Source organism: Bombus impatiens, unplaced genomic scaffold (genome assembly GCF_000188095.3).
Source record: "Bombus impatiens unplaced genomic scaffold, BIMP_2.2 scf_0320, whole genome shotgun sequence".
Lineage (NCBI taxonomy): Eukaryota > Metazoa > Arthropoda > Insecta > Hymenoptera > Apidae > Bombus > Bombus impatiens.
This window is the reverse complement of record NT_176739.1, coordinates 1,101,823-1,121,301: the sequence shown is the minus strand read 5'-3', so window position 1 is coordinate 1,121,301 and position 19,479 is coordinate 1,101,823. Positions and strand designations below refer to the sequence as shown.

Genomic DNA, 19,479 nt, shown 5'->3' with positions numbered 1-19,479 from the left:
TTCAAGTAATTTCAAAATCTATTTGAGTTATGTCACTTTTGAAATACATGTGCAATATGAAAAGTTGTATTTACCATTCTTTCATGAGCAGGTACGCCAAATTCAACATTGCTTCCTTGCCTGAAGGATACACTCTGAGCACCAGTTAAACTGCCAAGACCTCCAGGTTTACCACTGTAAAAATTACCGATGATGTTGGAATAATTTGTGCATGGGATGGATTATGAATTACAATAAGAGACTTTAAAGATAGAAACTTTGGAATAAAAGAACTTACAATGGCCGTTTCTTCAGCACCATAATAACAGCTGCAGCTCCAAGGAGGACCAAGACAGAAACAACAATGGGTATAACAATGGCTGCAGTAGCATTGCTCGACCTAGCTCCTAACATAATTTCACAGAACTCTCCATGGAAAAGATTTGGACAATCACACTGCAACTTGTCTTCGACTTCCTGGCATACTCCACCGTTTCTGCAAAGGCAGATTCTCGGCGCAGGAAGTGGTCTTTCATTAGTCGCGTCACAATGACGTTCGTTGGATCGCATCGTCTCTCTTTGTTGCAAAGGACCAATACTATCTGAGCACAGACAGCGGTATCCACCAGGAATCGGGACACATAAATGGGTACACTGGTCCTCGTGACAGGGATTTCTTAAAGAAATGTTGTATTTCTGTTGATGATACACTTTAACTCCTCCTGAATTGGGCAGGGGCTTGACTATGAGCTCTGGTACGCCTCTGCCAAATTTATCCTGTCTGAACAGTTCAGCGGACCTCCTAGTTACCCAATACAGATTGTTTTCAAAGGTATCCAAAGATACTGGGTGTCTTAGGCTATCTCCTTTAAGGATAACTTTTCTGTTCGATCCATCCTGAAAAAATGGCAATTCTTGAAGTGAAGTGAACATTCTGAACTTAACTATTAGGTCACCTGAAAATTTCTAAACCTTTTGCTGTATCTAACTGCAATGTTGCATAAATATTCCAAGTATTATATTACGTTACATTGACATATTACATATGATTATGTTTACAATAACTTGCATTTCTTTTATTTAAAATAGTGACTTGTTGATTTTCTTTTGCTCAGTATATTTCAAAGACCAAATATAAAAATGCAAAGGAGTCGAAAACTACAAAAATTGCATCAATTGGAACCTACCTGTTCAATAGATTCAATGGTGTTAAGCTTGCTGTCAGCCCAGTAAAGAACATGCTGCATAGAATAATCAATGGTAAGTGCAATAGGTTGTCCAATTCTATCATAGACCAGTTGTTTCCTTCTGTCGCCGTCCATCCAAGCGATTTCGATCTTGGGCTGGCTTCCAACGTCTGCCCAAATGGCTCGACCTAGTTCTGGGTCTACTACGATAGAGGTTGGTATTTCTAGACCGACTGTTATCAAACTTCGACGGTATCTACCATCTGCCTTTGAGACCATCACTCTTCCGAATAATGTTGCCCCTGAGGAATCGATTTCTGTCCAGTAGAGATTGCCGGAAATCCAGTCCACGGCCAAACTTGTCAGCCCTGACTCGCCTTCAATAAAGATAATAGTATATTTTAAATTGATTGTATAGTATATCTATACGACTGCAATACCAATATATGCACTATAGTACCATATATATGTAGTATCGAGGAAAAAAGGCCTGTGGCGGCACTCGATAGCAAATACTATCACTCGATAGCAAATACCATCACTCGACACTAACTAGTGTCGGGCGACGGCAGCGCAGTGGTTAGCGCCTTAGGTTGCGAACGTTCGGAACCCGGTTTCGAGTCTCGGCGACCAGAGTCCGATTTCTCTTCCACGATACAAAAAAAAAAAAAAAAAATAAAAAAAAAAGCGGCCGTACCCAGCAGCGACATATTTACAGCGTAAGTATTCCGATACTACATATATAATAATAAATAACGTATTGAAAATGTGTGAGTGTTGACAGTAGAATATATCTTAATATAACAGCGTAAAATTATAATATAAGCAAAGAAATTACTCTTTATATTGAGATCCTGGGCGTATCCAATCTTCACTTGTCCACCTTTAGCGTTCACCATGTACGATCTCTTAATGGAATTATCATAACCATCGATCCAGAACACATACTCCGACTTAGGATCGAAGTCCAGAGCCTGTACCCTCTTTTCATTGGCAATAACATCAATTTCCTCTTTGTTATGAGGATCGTAAGCTCTAATTCCAGGACCATTAGCAAATAGGATCATCATATCAGTGTCTAGAGCTTTACAGACGCCACTGCGATTGTCAGACAGTTCAAATCCTTGCCTGCAGGAGCAGGAATAAGTGCCATTTAGATTAGTGCAGAGCTGAGAGCACTGGTGCTGGCCAGTAGCACATTCGTCGATATCTTCACAATGCTTCCGGTCATCTTGCGCGATTATGTAACCGGGATAACAGGCACAGATGTATCCTGCATCGGTGATGTTGTGACAATAATGAGAACAGCCGCCTTTATTGCTTTCCAGACAGGGTTTATTGTGATCTATGAGAGAAATAAATGAATATTTGGTATTAATAACATTTTTAAACTTGCAATTTAGATAACATAATAACACAAACATAATGTTAAAGAAATTTTTGGACTTACGACAACCAAGTTCGTCAGAGGAATCTCCGCAGTCGTCGGCAAAGTCACAAAGCTTCGACCGATCGATGCATTTCTTATTGGCACAAGTATACTCTGTTATGGCATCACATGGACGGACTCTGGATGCGCACATGGTCATATTGTTCTCGTCAGAACCATCACCACAATTGTCAATGCCATCACACAATTGATATTTAGTGATGCACTTATGATTGGCGCATTGGAATCTCCTAGTTGTGTCGCATTTGAAGTTTGCTGTAAAACATGAAGTAACATGATTAAACTGAATTCTGTGATTATGTTTATGAAGGTACATCATCCTGATTGTTTATTAGAAGTTCAGAGGTAGGATACTTTAAACATCATAGATATAAAAGACGAAGGAAATAAAACTCGTACCACACATGCTAGCATTTTCATCAGAACCGTCACCACAATCATCGCTTCCATCACATATATCAGTAAGATAGACACAAAGGTTGTTGTCACACTGAAATCTTGTTTGTGGGCAGTATCTTCCTCCTGGATACTTTGGCGGACAACCAATTTCGTCGCTCATGTCTCTACAATCACGTGTGCCATCACATCTTAGATATGATGCGATGCAGTGGCCACTTGCACATTGGAATGTATCTCCTTTGCACACGAATTCTTGACAGCCATTCTCGTCACTGTTATCGCCACAATCGTCTTCAGAATCGCATCTCCACCTGGAGGCGATGCACTTGCCATTGTCACACTTGAACTCAGATTCTGAACATTCTCTATAGCGATCTTTGCACATGGCTTCAGCTTCATCACTGCCATCCCCACAGTCATCAGCGAAATCGCAGAGCCATTGTTTAGGCACACACCTATTATTGGTGCATTTGAAGTCCATTTCAGGGTCACACTTGGGACAATTCTCGGGAAGCTCGTCGGAACCATCGCGACAATCATCTTTGCCATCACAGAACAGCCATTTAGGTATACAACGATAATTGGCATGGCCTGGACAACGCTGCCAACCGGTGGTGCAATTTTTTTGACGACACATGTAGGCTGGCTCGTCGCTATCGTCGCCACAGTCATTGTCAGAATCACACATCCACACTTTTTGAATACATCTGCCATTCTTACAAGTGAATTCTGTGCTTGGATCGCATGGTCGATTGTCTGCAATGGTAAGACAAAAGTATTGAGTATTTAATGACCTCCATGTAATATATATAGTTAGTTATAACTGGTTATAATGGCATTTGGAGAAGAAGACTTACGACAAATAGCGGGGTCTTCGTCACTGCCATCCTTGCAATCAGCATCTCCATCGCACTTCCAAGACTCGTGAATGCAACGACCATTGGATTTGCACTTGAATTCCAACTCGCCACATTCTAAGTTACAGTTGGCTTCATCACTCTTATCTCCACAGTCGTCAGCACCGTCACAGACAGCTACACTGGGTCTACAGTTACCATTTGCGCACTGGAAAACGCTGGGTCGACACACTCGTGCTACACAACTGGTGGGTTCATCTGAACCATCTTTGCAATCCTTTTCACCGTCACACCTTTAAAATAATTAACTTTGTCGTTAATCCATTAATGCATAATGTTTCCAAATATAATAGTATATGTCTAAATTACCAAATGTTTGCCATAAAATCATAGAAAAATAATTCTTTAAATCTATTTCATTCTTTCGTATTTTTTACTTGGAAATAGAAATTATAGTTAATTAACAATTAATTTTGATATATGCTTAAAATAAGACTATTAGATGTATTTCATACTCACATCCAATACCACGGAATGCATTTTTCATCCGGAGGACCACATCTGTGCTGACCAGCAGTGCAATTAGCTCGACATGTCTTTCCATCTTTGTTTAAGATGAATTGATTCGGACAATTGCATTTGTATGACGTGACACCAGGTTGACCGTATCCTTCTAATAGATAGGAACTTGCGGGTGGTGAAATTAGACACAAGTGAGAGCAACCACCATTATTCTCACTGCAAGGATTGTTATAAGGCAGTTGTCTCAGAGGGTGGTACGCGTGGATATCGTATGGTCTGTGAGTGGTATTTCTAAGGACTCGCAAATTAGCTCCGGAAAATTTGTCTGCTCTGCTGATTGCCTTTAGATTCCAGTCAGTCCAGAAGATGAAATCATCGAATACAGTAATGGCAAAGACATGGGGTACTGCAGACCCGGAAAGAACTTTCCGCCTATTATGACCTTCCAAGTCAGCAAATGCAATGTAATCTAGATGAGCATCTGCGTAGAAGATTCTATCGGTGAAGTAATCGATGGTCAGAGCGTTAGGCCAAGCTATATCATCCTCCCAAGTGAGAATTCTTGTGAAGTTACTGCCATCCATTCCCATTTTGCCTATGTAAGCCTTAAAATTAGAAGAATTATTTCGTTGAGTGTAATATTTCATAGGCTTCATTCATATTTTGTAATTGAAATTGATTTAAAATTAATGAAAATTACCTGAAGGTGCCATGAAGTGAAGTACAGGTATCCTGTGCCAGGATGAACAACAATAGCACGTGGGTCAGCTATGCCAGTTAACAGAGTCTTTCTGTTGGTACCATTAAGCTCAGCAACATCCAAGTGTTTAGCGTGGCGGTCAAGCCAGTACAGTTTCTTGCCTACCCAGTCAATTGCTATTCCTTCCAAACCAAGACTATCGTGTCTAATGATTGCTTCTTTCTCTCCTCCTGCAATAGGTGCTCTGCAAAAAAATATCACATAAAAAAATTAGAGAATTATTCTGATCACTTTTTAAATAATATAGCTTCGTGAATTTACCTGAAAATTGTTTTAGCAGTAACATCACAGAAGTAGAGCATTTGTTCAGCGTAATCAGCATCCAGAGCAACAACATTAATAAGATCTTGATGCATCAGGCTATAGTTGGAAGCATCAATAGACATATTTCTAACATAATACTTGTTTGTGAAGATAATCCAAGGTATGATGTTGTCTCTTCTCTTGCAAGTATGCTCGTCAGCAGCACGTTCGTACCAATAATGATTACACTTGCAGTAAAAGCTCCCTGGTGTATTTTGACACTGCTGGCTACACACTTGTGGTGTCTCCATACATTCGTCTATATCTTCACAGGCTTTTCCGTCTTCCAAGAGTCTGTAACCTGGATTACATTCACAATAGTAACTCGTTGGCGTGTCAATACATTTGTGAGCACATTGATTCATTTCCACAACAGCACATTCATCTATGTTACAGTGGGCAGGTTCGTCACTCTCGTCTGCACAATCGGGTTCCTTATTGCAGACTAATTGCATGTCGATACAGTTCCCATTTGCACACATGAAGTCCTTTGGGTTTGGACAGACCGTGTTCTTCACCTTTGGTGCTATAAATGGAAGGAGAAATAATTTAATACGTCATTAAACATTTTGTAAATAAATTCAACGTATTAGTATCTTCTTAGGTTAATTTATTTCTTAAAGTGAAATCTTATTTTAAGAACTACACGATAATATTATATCACTTACGACATCCATCTTCGTCAGAATGATCACCACAATCGTCCTGACCATCGCAATGAAACTGCTTCCTGATACACTTAAAGTTATGACAAGTGAACTCCTGGCTAGTGCAAGGCTTGTATCTGGAGTTACAGAACTTTCCTTCATCGCTACCATCACCACAGTCATTGTCATGATCACACAACCAATTCCTATTCAAGCAACGACCATTGTCACATGTGAATTGATTGTCAGCACAAGGTGTTGGAGTGGGACAGTGGTGCAAGGTCACATTTTCATCAGCTCCATCTACACAATCTGGGTCCCCATCACACAGCCATTTCTTTGGGATACACTGTGCCCTGTTCCACAGCTTATTCGCAGTACAGGTAAATTCAGTCTCCTCATCACACTTTCTCTCATTGCATTGGTGACGTTCATCCTCATCAGACCTATCTAAGCAATCATTATCCCCATCACAGATGTAGATTCTAGGTATACAATTGCCATTATCACAAGTGAACAGATCTCCAAAGCAGGTTCTGCCTTCTGATTGACAATAACCAGGTGGTTCATCACTGCCATCCAGACAATCATCGTCTCCATCACAGTACCAAGTAGCTGGAATGCATCTATGGTTGGGACACCTGAAGGAGCTTTGGGGACAAGTTCTCTGAGCACAGTGCAGTGGATTTTCATCGCTGTTATCCCCACAATCGTTATCCCCATCGCAAAGCCAATACGGCTCCACACATATATTAGTTTTCTCACATTTCAGGTGGTTAGGAGGACACGTGGTATTCCTAGGACAGCGTTCATGGGTCTCATCCGAAGTGACGTTGTCCTTACAGTCGTTAACGCCATTGCAGACCTGTGATTGTGGGATACAACGATAGTTGGCGCAAGTGAACTCTCCAGGAGCGCAAGGAGGATACACGCAGCCCTCCTCATCGCTACCATCGCGACAGTCATTCTCATGGTCACATTTCCAAGTTCTGAAGATGCACCTGCCATTGTTACACCTGAACTCATTGGGACTGCACGAATGATAAGAACAATAGTTGGTATCTTCGTCAGAACCATCACCACAGTCGTCATCACCATCACACGCCCACATTCTTGAAATGCAGCGGCCATTTCTACAGGCAAACTTGCTGGAGTCACAGGTTACGTTCTTAGGAACGCACATCCTGTCCTCATTTACCAGTCTGCTGTTATCGTCACACTTACACTCTGCTGAGCCGTTTATTCCTGGATGACAAGATTGATCACAGCCACCGTTTGAAATGTTACAAGGATTTACCTTGCACTGCTGCCTAGCTGCTGAGTAGATATGCAAGTCTCTAGGCGAATCCTCCAAACGTTTCACCAATTCTACCTTATTCGCTCCAGTGTGTTTCTCAGCCCGATATACACCTCTTAGCTGAAGATCCGTCCAGAAAATGTACTCTCCGAAGACTGTTATAGCAAATGGGTATATCGTAGCGGAGACCAAGATCTGACGATTGTTTCCATCCAACTCTGAGCGTTCTATCTTCTCCCTGACTGCATCAGTCCAATAGAGCATACGATCTTCATAATCGATTGCCAAGCCACTGGGTTGAGAAAGATCTTTATCTATGATAGCTTTCTTCAAAGAACCTGCCATGGTGGTCCTGAAGATTTTCCCAGACGTTCCAAAGCGACCCCAATCAGTAAAGTACAAAGATCCATTACAAGGATCGACTACTATGGCTCTAGGTCTATCCACTCTGGCAATCATCACAAGATTCGACCCATCCAGATCCATTGCGTATATACTATTGTTGGAAGAATCTGTCCAGTAAACTTTCTTTTGCGTCCAGTCATAAGAAATGCCCTCAGGATTGATTCCTTTGCTGATCAACGTGTGAATCTCAGAGGAGGAAGGATTATCTGCCTGCATCCAAGCTATCTTGGCCCAAGGCCTGATCTGGGTAAACAATAGCTTCTTGTCCCGATAGTCAAAGTCCACACCCACTACGTTGGTCAGATTTCCAATCGAGTTAAATGGTACGCTAGTATTCTGTGGGTCTAGACCAATGGCTCTAATTTCTGTCCTTGTAGCGAACACCAGATATTCCTCCATGTTCTCGCAGTTCTTGCCATCCGCCGCTAGTTTACCAACCGCACATTCACACTTAAAAGGAACTGTACTTTCTTTAGGCATAGCAAAGCAGAGTTGCGCACAGTCTGCGCTTCCCTCTGACGAACAGGGATTCATTGGATCTGGTGGTTGACTTTTTTGATCGAACATGACAATGTCTCTCAATTTGGGAAGATTCGATCTCACAATCGTTGGCATACTAAAGTCACTTTGTTTGCTAGCCTTGAACACTGTGGCTAGATTTCTATCCACCCAATAGACATAGTCGCCATAAATGGCTACACCCATGGGATTGGGTAAGTTTCGCCTGATAATTTGACGGCTTCCTCCGGTATAAGAGACTTTCTGAATGGTATCTTGTTTAGAGTCTACCCAATAGACATCGTGTGTATCAGGATCGATTGTTATGTCACGTGGAGTACTGATACCAGAAGTAACTATAGGTGTCCAGTTGCTTCCATCTAGATAAGCCTTACCTAATCGTGGGTACTGCCCATAGTCTATCCAATAGAGATACTTTTTAATGGGATTCACAGCTAATTCCCTAGGGGAGTCTGTGGTCTTCTTTACCAACACTTTCCTGTTGCTACCATCTAGCTTGCAAACCTCTACGTAATTGTCATGGGGAAACACATTGGTGAAATACATATTACCAGCTACCCAGTCAATAGCGAGACCTCTAATGCCATTTGAACCTATTCCTTGTTTCACAACATGCTGGAGCTCAGTGCCATTTGGTCTAACGCGGAATATTCCATTCCACATTCCACGATTGAATTCTACCCAGTAAATCCAATTGCCAGCACTGTAGACATCTACATGGAGGATATGGTGACCCACTCCAGCGATTGGTACCATTGCTTCCTTCGCGTCTTTCAGGCTGTACCCTCTGGCGACATCCAGTTGGGTAACCACTGCGAAGCTCTTGAAGGGTTCACAGGAAGTGTCGTTGACTTTACGGTACTCCATGCCACAAGCACAGACCCTGGTGCCTCCAGACGCTGGAAGACAGATCTGTTCACAGCCGCCATTCTTTATAAAACATGGATGATCTCCAGTGACGCGTTTCTTGTAAATTGTCAAAGTTTTCAACTCAGAGTCGTTGTCGATTATTGTAGTAGGGTTACCTCCACCAGGTAGCTCTACTCTTTCTATTTTATCGTAACTAGGATCAAGAAGGTATAGTTTATTGTCATGAACAGCAAGTGCTTTCGGTAATGCTATGTTCTCCGACACAATGGTTCTCAGATTTCGTCCATCTGTTGAGATTGCCGTAATTCTGGCTGGGTATAGTGAACTGAAATAGATAGTCTTGCTAGGTATATCGATCGTGATAGCCTCTGGTCTTCCTACATTATCCACCAAGATGATAGGGTTCGTACCGTCCATGTTTACCCTTCCGATCTTCATCGGGATACCAAAGCTACCATCATCTACCCAGAATATGTGTCCTTCAAGAGGGTCAACGCACATAGCCTTTGGCTTCGCTACAGACGTCTTATTGCCATCATTGACCAGTACTATCGTCCTATACCTGATCTTACCATCTACTTTTATGGCCTCTATATTGGAAGCATATTTGTTTCCGATGAACAAATTTCTTCCTAACCAATCGAACGCCATCGCAGATGGCGCTCCAACGATACCACTCTCGCCAGTAGGATTGGGGAACTCTGTTCTGTTGCCACCATTATAAGGAGTCGTGTAAATAGTACCATTCTCATCATCGTCATCCTTAGTTTGTAACCAATATATCATTCTTTCCCTTTTGTCGTAGTCTATAAATTTACCTCCTTCGACTCCAACAACAGGAGTTATGTAACCAGTCTTAGTGCTTCCTGGTACCAGGGAGACGTCTACAATTTGAGAACCTCGTAGGACCATCAAATAAGGCATTTCCTCTTCCTTGCACTGTCCATTGTACTGTAACTTGAATCCAACTTGGCATTTACACGTGTATCCTTGCGGGTTAGTTGGAGATAACAGACATAAGTGATCACAGGTGGCGTTTGCGCAAGGATTCGGAGTGATGGGCTGCAGAGCAGGATGATTTACATGTATCGACAAAGGCTGAGATATCAGGTGAGATACTACTGTTTGATTCACACCATAGAACTTGTGAGCTGATAATACCCTGTTCAACTGTCTATCTGTCCAATACATGGTATCCTCGAATAAGGTTAAAGAATGAGGATGCAGCAGATAATGGGACCCAGCCAGTACTTGAATCCTTTTAGTTCCATCATAAAGACAAGTGTCGATGAAATCAAACTTACTGTCAGCAAAATATATTCGTTTGTTTGCTATATCCAAAGCAAGACCATTCGGCCAATAAATTTTGGTATTAATAATGGTTGATCTGTTGGTACCATCCATACCAATTCTTTCAATTCGAGGATTTTCTCCCCAGTCTGTCCAGAAGAGCCATCTTGCTCCAGGACTAGGATCCAGGCACATACCTCTGGGTTGAGTAATGTTTTCTTTTACTAATATCATTCTATTTGTACCTGTTTCCTTGACTACTTCAATGGTGTTCAATTTAGAATCCAACCAATATAGGTTCTGACCTATCCAATCATATGCAAGACCTTCCACCAGATCCAACCCAGTTGAAATCACATCCACAGGATCGCTATTTCTGTCCAATCTAGATATTTTCTTTAGTTTCATGTCTGACCAGAAGATGGTACCTGTGTGCATATTACTAGCAGTTGCAACAACGTTCTCCACGTTGATCGGCACTCTTTCTAATGCTTGCTCTTGTAGATCAGCAACAAGAATAGTATGCCTGTTAGATATGATCAGGAATGCAGCACTGCGATTGAACGCCTTGCAAGTATGCTTATCTTTCTCTAAAGTATATCCGTCTACACAGCCACAATAGTAGCCACGTTTAATGTTAACGCAGGTTTGAGAGCAGCGTCCTGGAGGCTCACATTCGTTTACATCCTGGCAATCATAGCCATCCTTGCCAAGCTCTTGTCCTGGAGGACACGTGCATTGCTTACCAAGAGGTGTCTGAATGCAATGGTAGCTGCAGTAAGCCCCTCTGCACTCCTCGAAATCGCATGCCGGACCCTCATCCGCGCCATTAGGGCAGTCAAACTTGCCATCACAGACGCTGCTTATATTTACGCATCTATCAGTCACGTTTGGACATTTCCATTGCTGTGAGTCGCATTTAAATTCAGGCGCAGTGCAAGCATGCAATTCGGTGTCTTCGTCAGATCCATCGCCACAGTCGTCTTTGCCATCGCAGATATACGCCTTGAACACACATTTCTCGTTACGACACTTGAAAAAACCTGGCTGACAGCCAACCTGGCCGCAAGAGGCCGGCTCGTCAGATCCATCTGGACAATCTGCAGTCCCGTCACAATACCAGCTTCTTGGAATGCAAATCGCTGAGCTAACACACTGGAATTGTTTGTCAGTGTTACATTGATCCGGTGCTAGGGATGGACAACCTACTTCGTCACTACCGTCGTTGCAATCCGATATGCCATCACATTTGTAAGAGTCAAGAACACACATCTTTTGGTCAGCACACGTGAACTGAGTACTCAAACAAGTGACTGGTGGGCAATCCACCTCATCCTGCTGGTCGAAACAGTCATTGTCACCATCACAGACCCAAGATCGTGGAATGCAATGTCCCGATCTTGGACATGTGAACTGGGAGTAGGAACAAGTCTTCGCCACACAGAATTCTCCCTCATCAGAACTGTCTCCGCAATCATTTTCAGAATCACACTTCCAGGTATTGGGTATGCATCTATTGTTATCACAGGCGAATTGATTAGCACTGCAAGTTACATTTGGACAATCAGCTTCATCACTGTAATCCCCACAATCGTTCTCAGCATCGCAACGGAAGCTCATGGGAACACATTTACCCGATTTGCATTGGAATTCGTTGGGAGCACAGGTCGGTTTGGTGCAATTTCGCTCGTCGCTGTTATCCAGACAGTCGTTCTCACCATCACAGACCCAGGCGTGTGCCACGCACCTTTGGTTAGCGCAGGTGAAGTCCCAAGTATTAGGACAGGCTTCTAGAGGTGGTTCAGCTTCCGGATCAGGCGCACAGGTCTTGCCATTCGCTTGAATACGTTCACCGTAAGGGCAGCCACAGACTCTGGTTAACCTAGCAGTTCCGTATCTGTTGGTATTGTTTTGGGGAATAGCGAAGCACAATTTTTCACATCCCCCATTATCGACAGAACAAGGGTGATCCGGTAGAGAAGTCTGAATGTCACGACTGTAAACTTTTACTCCATAAAGCCTGTTTGTTTCAGGTTGACGCACGAGAATAGTCTCTTGCTCTCCAGTTTCCTTATGAAGCCGAATAATGGCATCCAATCGCCAATCGGTAATGTACATCCACTGTTCGTGAATAGCCATGGAGAAGGGATGTCTGATCAGTCTAGAGTTAACTGTCTGCACATCAGTACCATTCAGATTGGAATGTTGCACGTGATCTAGAAGAGCATCGCACCAGTACAATCTGTCTTTCGCGAAATCAATGGCCAAGCCATTGGGCCAGCCCAAGGTTAAATTTTTAAAAACCACTAAGTTGGAACCATCGGTATAAGCTCTACTGATATTCGCAGGTCTATCCCACTCAGAGAAGAAGATATATCCCTGGTTAGGGTGAATAACAATAGCCCTCGGTCGTTTCAAATTCTTTAGCAATGTTCTGCGGTAAGTGACGTTCCTGGTGCTCAAGACATTCAGTGTTCCTTTTCTGGAATCGATATAGTACAGATTCTTGGCAGCCCAATCAACTGCTAAACCTTCCACACCTTCGTTCTGACTAGCTAACACAACATCCCGGCCTGTACCACTTTGGCGAACTCGATAAATCACATCTTGCAAAACGTCACTGTAATAGATGTACTGATCATGCGCGTCATAGTCGAGACCAACGAATCTGGCTCTCCTAGAAACCACAGGCGAAATAGCATCACTGAATCCTTCCATTACAGGATCCAAAACTCTGCCTTTAATGAATCTTTGCTGTGAGTACATTAAGAACTCCTGGACCAAATTACAATTCCTCTGATCACTGGATAATCTCCAGCCTATATCACAAGCGCATCGGTAGCCTAACCTGTTTTCTTGATCGCTAGCCGCAGTTACTATACACATATGTTGACAGCCACCATTATTATTCCCGCAAGGATTGGAAACCGTTGGCTGAGTCAGAGGATGCAGAGCCTTTATGGCCTTTGCATCCCTCATTTTGTAGACAGTGTGAATAGTATCACTGTCTGTTTTGTCTACGCTCATGATAGCTTGCTTCGTGCCATCTGTCCAGTAAATTTTATTCTCAAAGAGAGTCAGTCTCGTTGGAGACGGTGTCTGTTGCCCCCTAAGTACCATCACTCTGTTTCTTCCAAAATAATCGGCAGTCTCGATATAATCAAGTTGAGAATCGCACCAGAAGATTCTTCGAGCAATTACATCCACGGCAATACCGGATACTTTGTACGCTGCCTCGAAGACAATTGGGAAATCTGCGGTTCCGTCCATGTTTGCCCTTAGAACTTGTTTGTTATCGGCTATAAACATCAAACCTACTGTGGGATCCAGACCAATATCCGCTGGATTAGTCAGATTGGAACTTAGTGCGATTCCATGAAATCTTCCATCTAACTCCAGAACATCAATCTTTTGGACTACAGAATCTACTACGTATAATTTCTCTCCTATCCAATCCACCGCGATGGCGACTGGTCCCCATGAACTCGTCAAGTATATAGCAACTCTGGAGCTGGAACCTTCCCCATTTAAGGGTTCTGAATGCACTTTCTTGGTCTTCACATCGCTCCAAAAGAGTAAGTCCCTGGAATAGAAGTAATCCACTCCGCTAGCTCCAGTTGTGTTGACGACAATAGTTCTATCTTCAGCACTAGAAGACATTCTCCAAACTGCTCTTTCTTGAGCAACTAACAGTTCCAGTTTCACACCAGGATGTTGCTGGGCTCGACACTTGTTGCGTGCCTGCAACGTGAAGCCTGGAGCACAACTGCAGGTATAGGAACCTTCTGTGTTCTGACATAATTGCTCACAGAAGCCCCACTCTGAACACTCGTCACGATCTACAGTGAAATAGTAATAAGAAGCTTGTCTAACTTTCTTGTTCATTTACAGAAAGATATTGATGTACCTATGCAAGTCGTTGAATCATTCGCGAGAACCCAGCCTGGAGGGCAATAGCAGACTCCTCCTGTAGGAGATGCTCGACATTTGTATCGACACAATAATGAAGTGCATATAACTGATGCTGTAAACAAAGAAAGCAAACAGTTATGGAGTCTCCATTTTCAATTAAATCTTTAGTATGTTTAGCAAAAATCCAATGAAGAGGTAGAGTTGTACCTGATCTGAAGATCCATATTTTAGCGTACCAATTAAAACAGAAAAGGAAATAGATATTTTTATCCAAAAACTCATTACAGTGTAACTCATAAGTTTTACACAGAATAACGCAGCACATGTGAAATTCTTTTTATTGATTCCATTGATTATATTAGAAATAAGCAGACTTTTCTTGCCTATGTTACCATGTGTTCCAATTTACAAGCTCCACGTAATATTTGATAAATATTACCAACGACTCCTATAAAGGATATATAACACTTACAACAAGTAGCTTCTTCGTCTGCTTTATCTTCACAATCAGACTTCCCATCACAAATCTGAGACCGATCTATGCAAAGTGGTTTGCCGTCAGGCGATCCCCTAGGACACACGAACTTGTTTGGAGGACAGGCGGTCGTGGTACAGGACTTTTCATCAGATCCATCGTGGCAGTCCTTGTAACCGTCACAGACGTAGGATCTTGGTATGCAAAGTGAATTCGCGCAACGGAACTGGTTGATTGCACAAGGTTGGAAGTCTGAAAGTATCAAACTCTAATAATTCTGCGATGATTCCCTTGCAATATAATAAATCCCTAATTTCAATAAACTTGTAGTCATAAAAGATTCTAAACATAACATTTTCTCTATACACGAAAAATCATTAAAAATAGAAAATTTTTTAACTAGAAACGTCATTAGTCACAAATTTTTATATACAAAAAATCTCTAGATCTAAAAGATTCTTAGATACAAAAGAAATTGCAGCTTGAAAAATTGTGCGTCTAAAGTAGATAGAAAAATGAAACATACTGCATCCCTCCTCGTCACTATTATCTCCACAGTCGTCCTTGTAATTACATCTAGCTGATTGTTCAATGCAACGCTGCGTGGAATTACACCTGAACTGATCCAACCTACAAGCTGGCTTCGCATTGTTCTCGCATTTCTCCTCATCCCGACCGTTTCGACAGTCTAGATAGCCGTCACATTTTTTCTCTTTTGGAATGCAAAGCTCTGGTGTCGAACCACCACACCGGAAGTCATCCGGTTGGCATTTCCTGTAATCTTTTCAACGTTTCTAATTAGTAATCTGACTTAGCAATTTTTCTAATCATTTATATGACAGTACGATCAAGTTTTGGAATATTTTTTCTCATTTTTCTTTCTCTCATATTTTTATGCACAATCTAACGACCAAGTGAAGCTACATTATGATGCACGTGGTGGTAACGTGCTGATGTGTATCTTCTATCATTAAATATGATTCTATTATATGACTCTATTTGTGCTACATAAGAAGTTTATTAGTTTCATCTCGAGGAAAACAAAATTATGCAATTTAAAAAATTAAAAGTTACTTATACATTAATTTCGTTGCTCTTGCTGTGAATATATATTATATCTTTGTATTGAATAATTTTTGTAAGTAAACAAATACTCACTGCAACCAGCTTCATCAGTCCCATCAACGCAGTCAACAGTCATGTCACATCTTTGATGGGGAGGTATACAGTAAGTCTTGTTGAAAATGTATTGACCACATGTGATCTGTCCAGCTTCACAGTCTGGTGGTGCTGCAAACAAATTCGTCGATCAATCATTGTCCAATTATCCATCATTTTCGAATATATCAATGACTTTTTGACTAGTGTTTCTCATGAATTTGCTAATTAATAGTAATTATATCATTGCCATGCTGATGTCTTCTTCAATTATTTGCACACTGCAAAAGACACAAAGATAAAACTGATCTAATGCATTGTTATCTGAATGCCATATATTACATGTAGCTTAATTGTCAAGCAATTATCATACTAGTTGAATGGGTAATATTAGCAGAGTCTCAAGAACGAAAAGAAATTACAGAATCACTTTCTTGAAACATCTAGTAGCGATTTTAATTCTAATGAAGAGATAATTATTATGAAAAGTTTTATTTTTTGCTTCTCTATCATATAAAATTTGAAAATATATTTCTCATACTTTGAAGCACTACAAACATCGGACGACTTCCAAATTTTCATTCCAAGAAATAACTACAAATTAAATTATATTCAATTTGATATAAAGGAAGTAGTAGTTTATTTATTTGCTTACCAGTATGTATTAGCAGCAATAAAATCAACTAATCATCAATTTATAGATTATATAATCCTATACATACCGCTTACATCACTATGAACAAACTAGTGATTAAAAATCCAAGTACAAAAGAGAATCATGGATTATATAAGAATATCGAATATAATAGCAATTTTTCGTTGAACGTACTTTTTTCTTCAAGTAGCGCCGGAAATGCGCCAAAGAGGATTCGAATCTTCCTCCCGGAAGCGCCAAAATACCGGAAGTACCAGTACTACAATTTTTACATTGAATTTAACCGGACGCGGATTTTACAAGCAACAATTTCAATCTTTCCAAACTAGTTTTAAAAATGCTGGAAATAATTAAAAGAAATCAGCTTTATCAAATTTTCTATAGATATAGCAAATACTTACTGCACGATTGAAATTCATCTTCCGCACTTTCGCAATCTTTTTGATAATTGCAGACTAAAGTGCTTGGTATGCAGGTGCCGTCCATGCATCTAAAGCTATTGATGCCACAGCCGCTGCCATCAGCTATTAAAAACAAGAAAAGAACAATTATTATTAACCTTAAGACGAATGAAAACAGAAAAAGTTCTAGGTAATCACGCAGTTTACTGATTTTTCTTAATTTCGAATTTTTTCATTTTCATTTTTCTAATATCTATCCAATGTTCTCTTCAGTCTAATTTTCGGCGCTAAAAAAAAATCCCTAGTCCTCTATAGCCTATCGTTCAATGGAAAATTCATTGGTGTAATAAATAATTTGGCTGTTGATATATTATTGGTTAATTTGTAACGGGGAGGTCGTTAAGAATATACAAATTATTTCTAATCTAAAAGTAACGAGTTATAGCAAAATAGGAATACTCATGACTTAATAACATGATGTATCAGTGGCGTGATGGGTGAAAGGTTCAATGGATGCTGGCAGCTCCATCTCGAGATATATCGAAGTTCCCGCGCGAACGAAACGAGTCCCTTTCGAGGAATCGAAAGATTCCTTTTCTCTTTCGCATTTCGTCCCGCGAGAACAGGATGATCAAAATTATAGCGTTCGATTCCTGGACAAACCTGTTTCCATAGATTCATAGATAAGATATGAACTATGGATCTAGATTCTAAACGAAATAAAAGGCCTTTGATACTATGTAATTATACTTCGTAATGAATGTATTCCGCACGAAGTGAAGGAAGTAATCTAGCATAATATCATAAATTAGAGTACATGCTCTCTTTCACTAGAAATAACCAAAAACATAACCAAGAAGTTGACAAATTTTGTAAACGTAATTTTGTAAAGATATAATTTTATCAATGAAACTGTCTAATATTCTCGTTAATTTGAAATAGTAAAACACAATCATAATAGACATTTTAAAATTTTATGAACTAAATATAATTGTATAAATACGAAATTAAATGCATGTAGGATAGATATAATTGAACAACGTAGATATCTAATGTCTTTTTTGAAAAATTTCTAGTTTACTGTACAAATCTAGTGAATATCACTAGGAAAGTTCTTAAAGCGATGAAAGTTGATTTACTGTGTGAAATATTAATGTACGAGATGACAGGTGTGATTAACTTGATTTAACATCGTTTAAGATATCGCTGATGAGGGATTTTGTTTAAATGGATCGCAGTAGAGTATGTCAGAACACCAATTAAGCGCTTGCTACTAACTTTTCTTTAAACTAAAGAGCAGTGGGGATAGAGCAACGCAACGATTTCGAATTTTTTTCATTCAAACGGTTGACTTTCTATGAAATTTGTGGAACAAACGAGACGGGCTTCTCAACACATGAGAACAAGCCCCGTTCCCAATGCATATTGCGTGCGTGCGCGCCATTATAATTACGAGCGCAATTACGAGGGCGCAAATTACAAAATTTTAACATAAGATATTTTCACGACGAATTGCTGCGACGTTATCTAATTCATGTATCTTACTTTCTTTTTATCCTCCACTTTAAGCTTCTTTGATATTCATAAAAGGCAATATTTTTTAAATACACAACGCGTTAATAACAAACAAAAAAGTTACCATGAAAAATAAATTTAAAAAGGGTAATAAATTTATTCTATAGGATTCCTGCTTGAAACTGTAGCATTCTGGAAAAATGTTATAAAAATCAAATTTTATTTCACAAAATTCTATACATATAATTTATGAAGTTCAATTCCAGGATAATCCAAATATCCTTCCATTGGGTTTCAAATAAAATACCACCAATAACTAAAAAAAATTACTAGTCCAAAATAGAATATATCAAGAATTCGTTACGGGGCTAAATTTCAATTGAACTAATTAGTCGAAGAATTTTTATGGCGTGGGGTAACGAAAAAGGCAACACGAAGAAACAGAAAGAGTATCGTCCATGGATGGGAGATAGAACGGTACCGACTGGCACCGAACAGATAGAATCTCAACGGAATCTAGCTGGAATCGGTTATCTAGCACGTACCTACCTGCCGTATATGTGCATCCTTTCAAGGATAACATCAACAGGATGCTTAGCCTTTCTCGTTCGATGACGTATGCTCAATAATATTGGCTCTTACTGCCACAAAATTACAAGGACACGTCGCCATATAGAAAAATTTTTTTGGAACTCCTGTACTAATTAAGGTTAAGATTTAGTGACTGTACTACGACACAGTGTCATTGACCGAGAAATGAGTCCAATAAGATTAATAGCAATTTTAAGAAGCGATATTTATAAGTCACACGATAGGAAGTCTAAAACCGGCAGATAGAAATATGAGATAAAAAGTATCAATGTTTTCATTTCGCGGCC

General features: G+C 40.4%; 1 protein-coding gene across 2 annotated transcripts in view; it reads right to left on the bottom strand.

Moving 5' to 3' along the window:
• Positions 1 to 19,479, bottom strand: part of LOC100741668 (low-density lipoprotein receptor-related protein 2) — a 39,099-nt gene that overhangs the window by 2,530 nt on the left and 17,090 nt on the right. Inside the window, exons 2-17 of one of the 2 annotated variants that reach the window (XM_003489289.4) lie at positions 17,087 to 17,209; positions 16,031 to 16,162; positions 15,399 to 15,653; positions 14,870 to 15,124; positions 14,393 to 14,509; positions 6,126 to 14,324; positions 5,416 to 5,983; positions 5,095 to 5,338; positions 4,392 to 4,999; positions 3,873 to 4,165; positions 3,016 to 3,771; positions 2,617 to 2,871; positions 2,005 to 2,511; positions 1,167 to 1,543; positions 278 to 876; positions 75 to 174 (exon numbers count right to left, since the gene is read on the bottom strand). In XM_003489289.4, coding sequence (XP_003489337.1) covers positions 75 to 174; positions 278 to 876; positions 1,167 to 1,543; positions 2,005 to 2,511; positions 2,617 to 2,871; positions 3,016 to 3,771; positions 3,873 to 4,165; positions 4,392 to 4,999; positions 5,095 to 5,338; positions 5,416 to 5,983; positions 6,126 to 14,324; positions 14,393 to 14,509; positions 14,870 to 15,124; positions 15,399 to 15,653; positions 16,031 to 16,162; positions 17,087 to 17,209 — 13,388 coding nt within the window. The remainder of the gene's footprint in view (positions 1 to 74; positions 175 to 277; positions 877 to 1,166; positions 1,544 to 2,004; positions 2,512 to 2,616; positions 2,872 to 3,015; positions 3,772 to 3,872; positions 4,166 to 4,391; positions 5,000 to 5,094; positions 5,339 to 5,415; positions 5,984 to 6,125; positions 14,325 to 14,392; positions 14,510 to 14,869; positions 15,125 to 15,398; positions 15,654 to 16,030; positions 16,163 to 17,086; positions 17,210 to 19,479) is intronic. The other variant, XM_033320544.1, reaches the window with a different exon arrangement.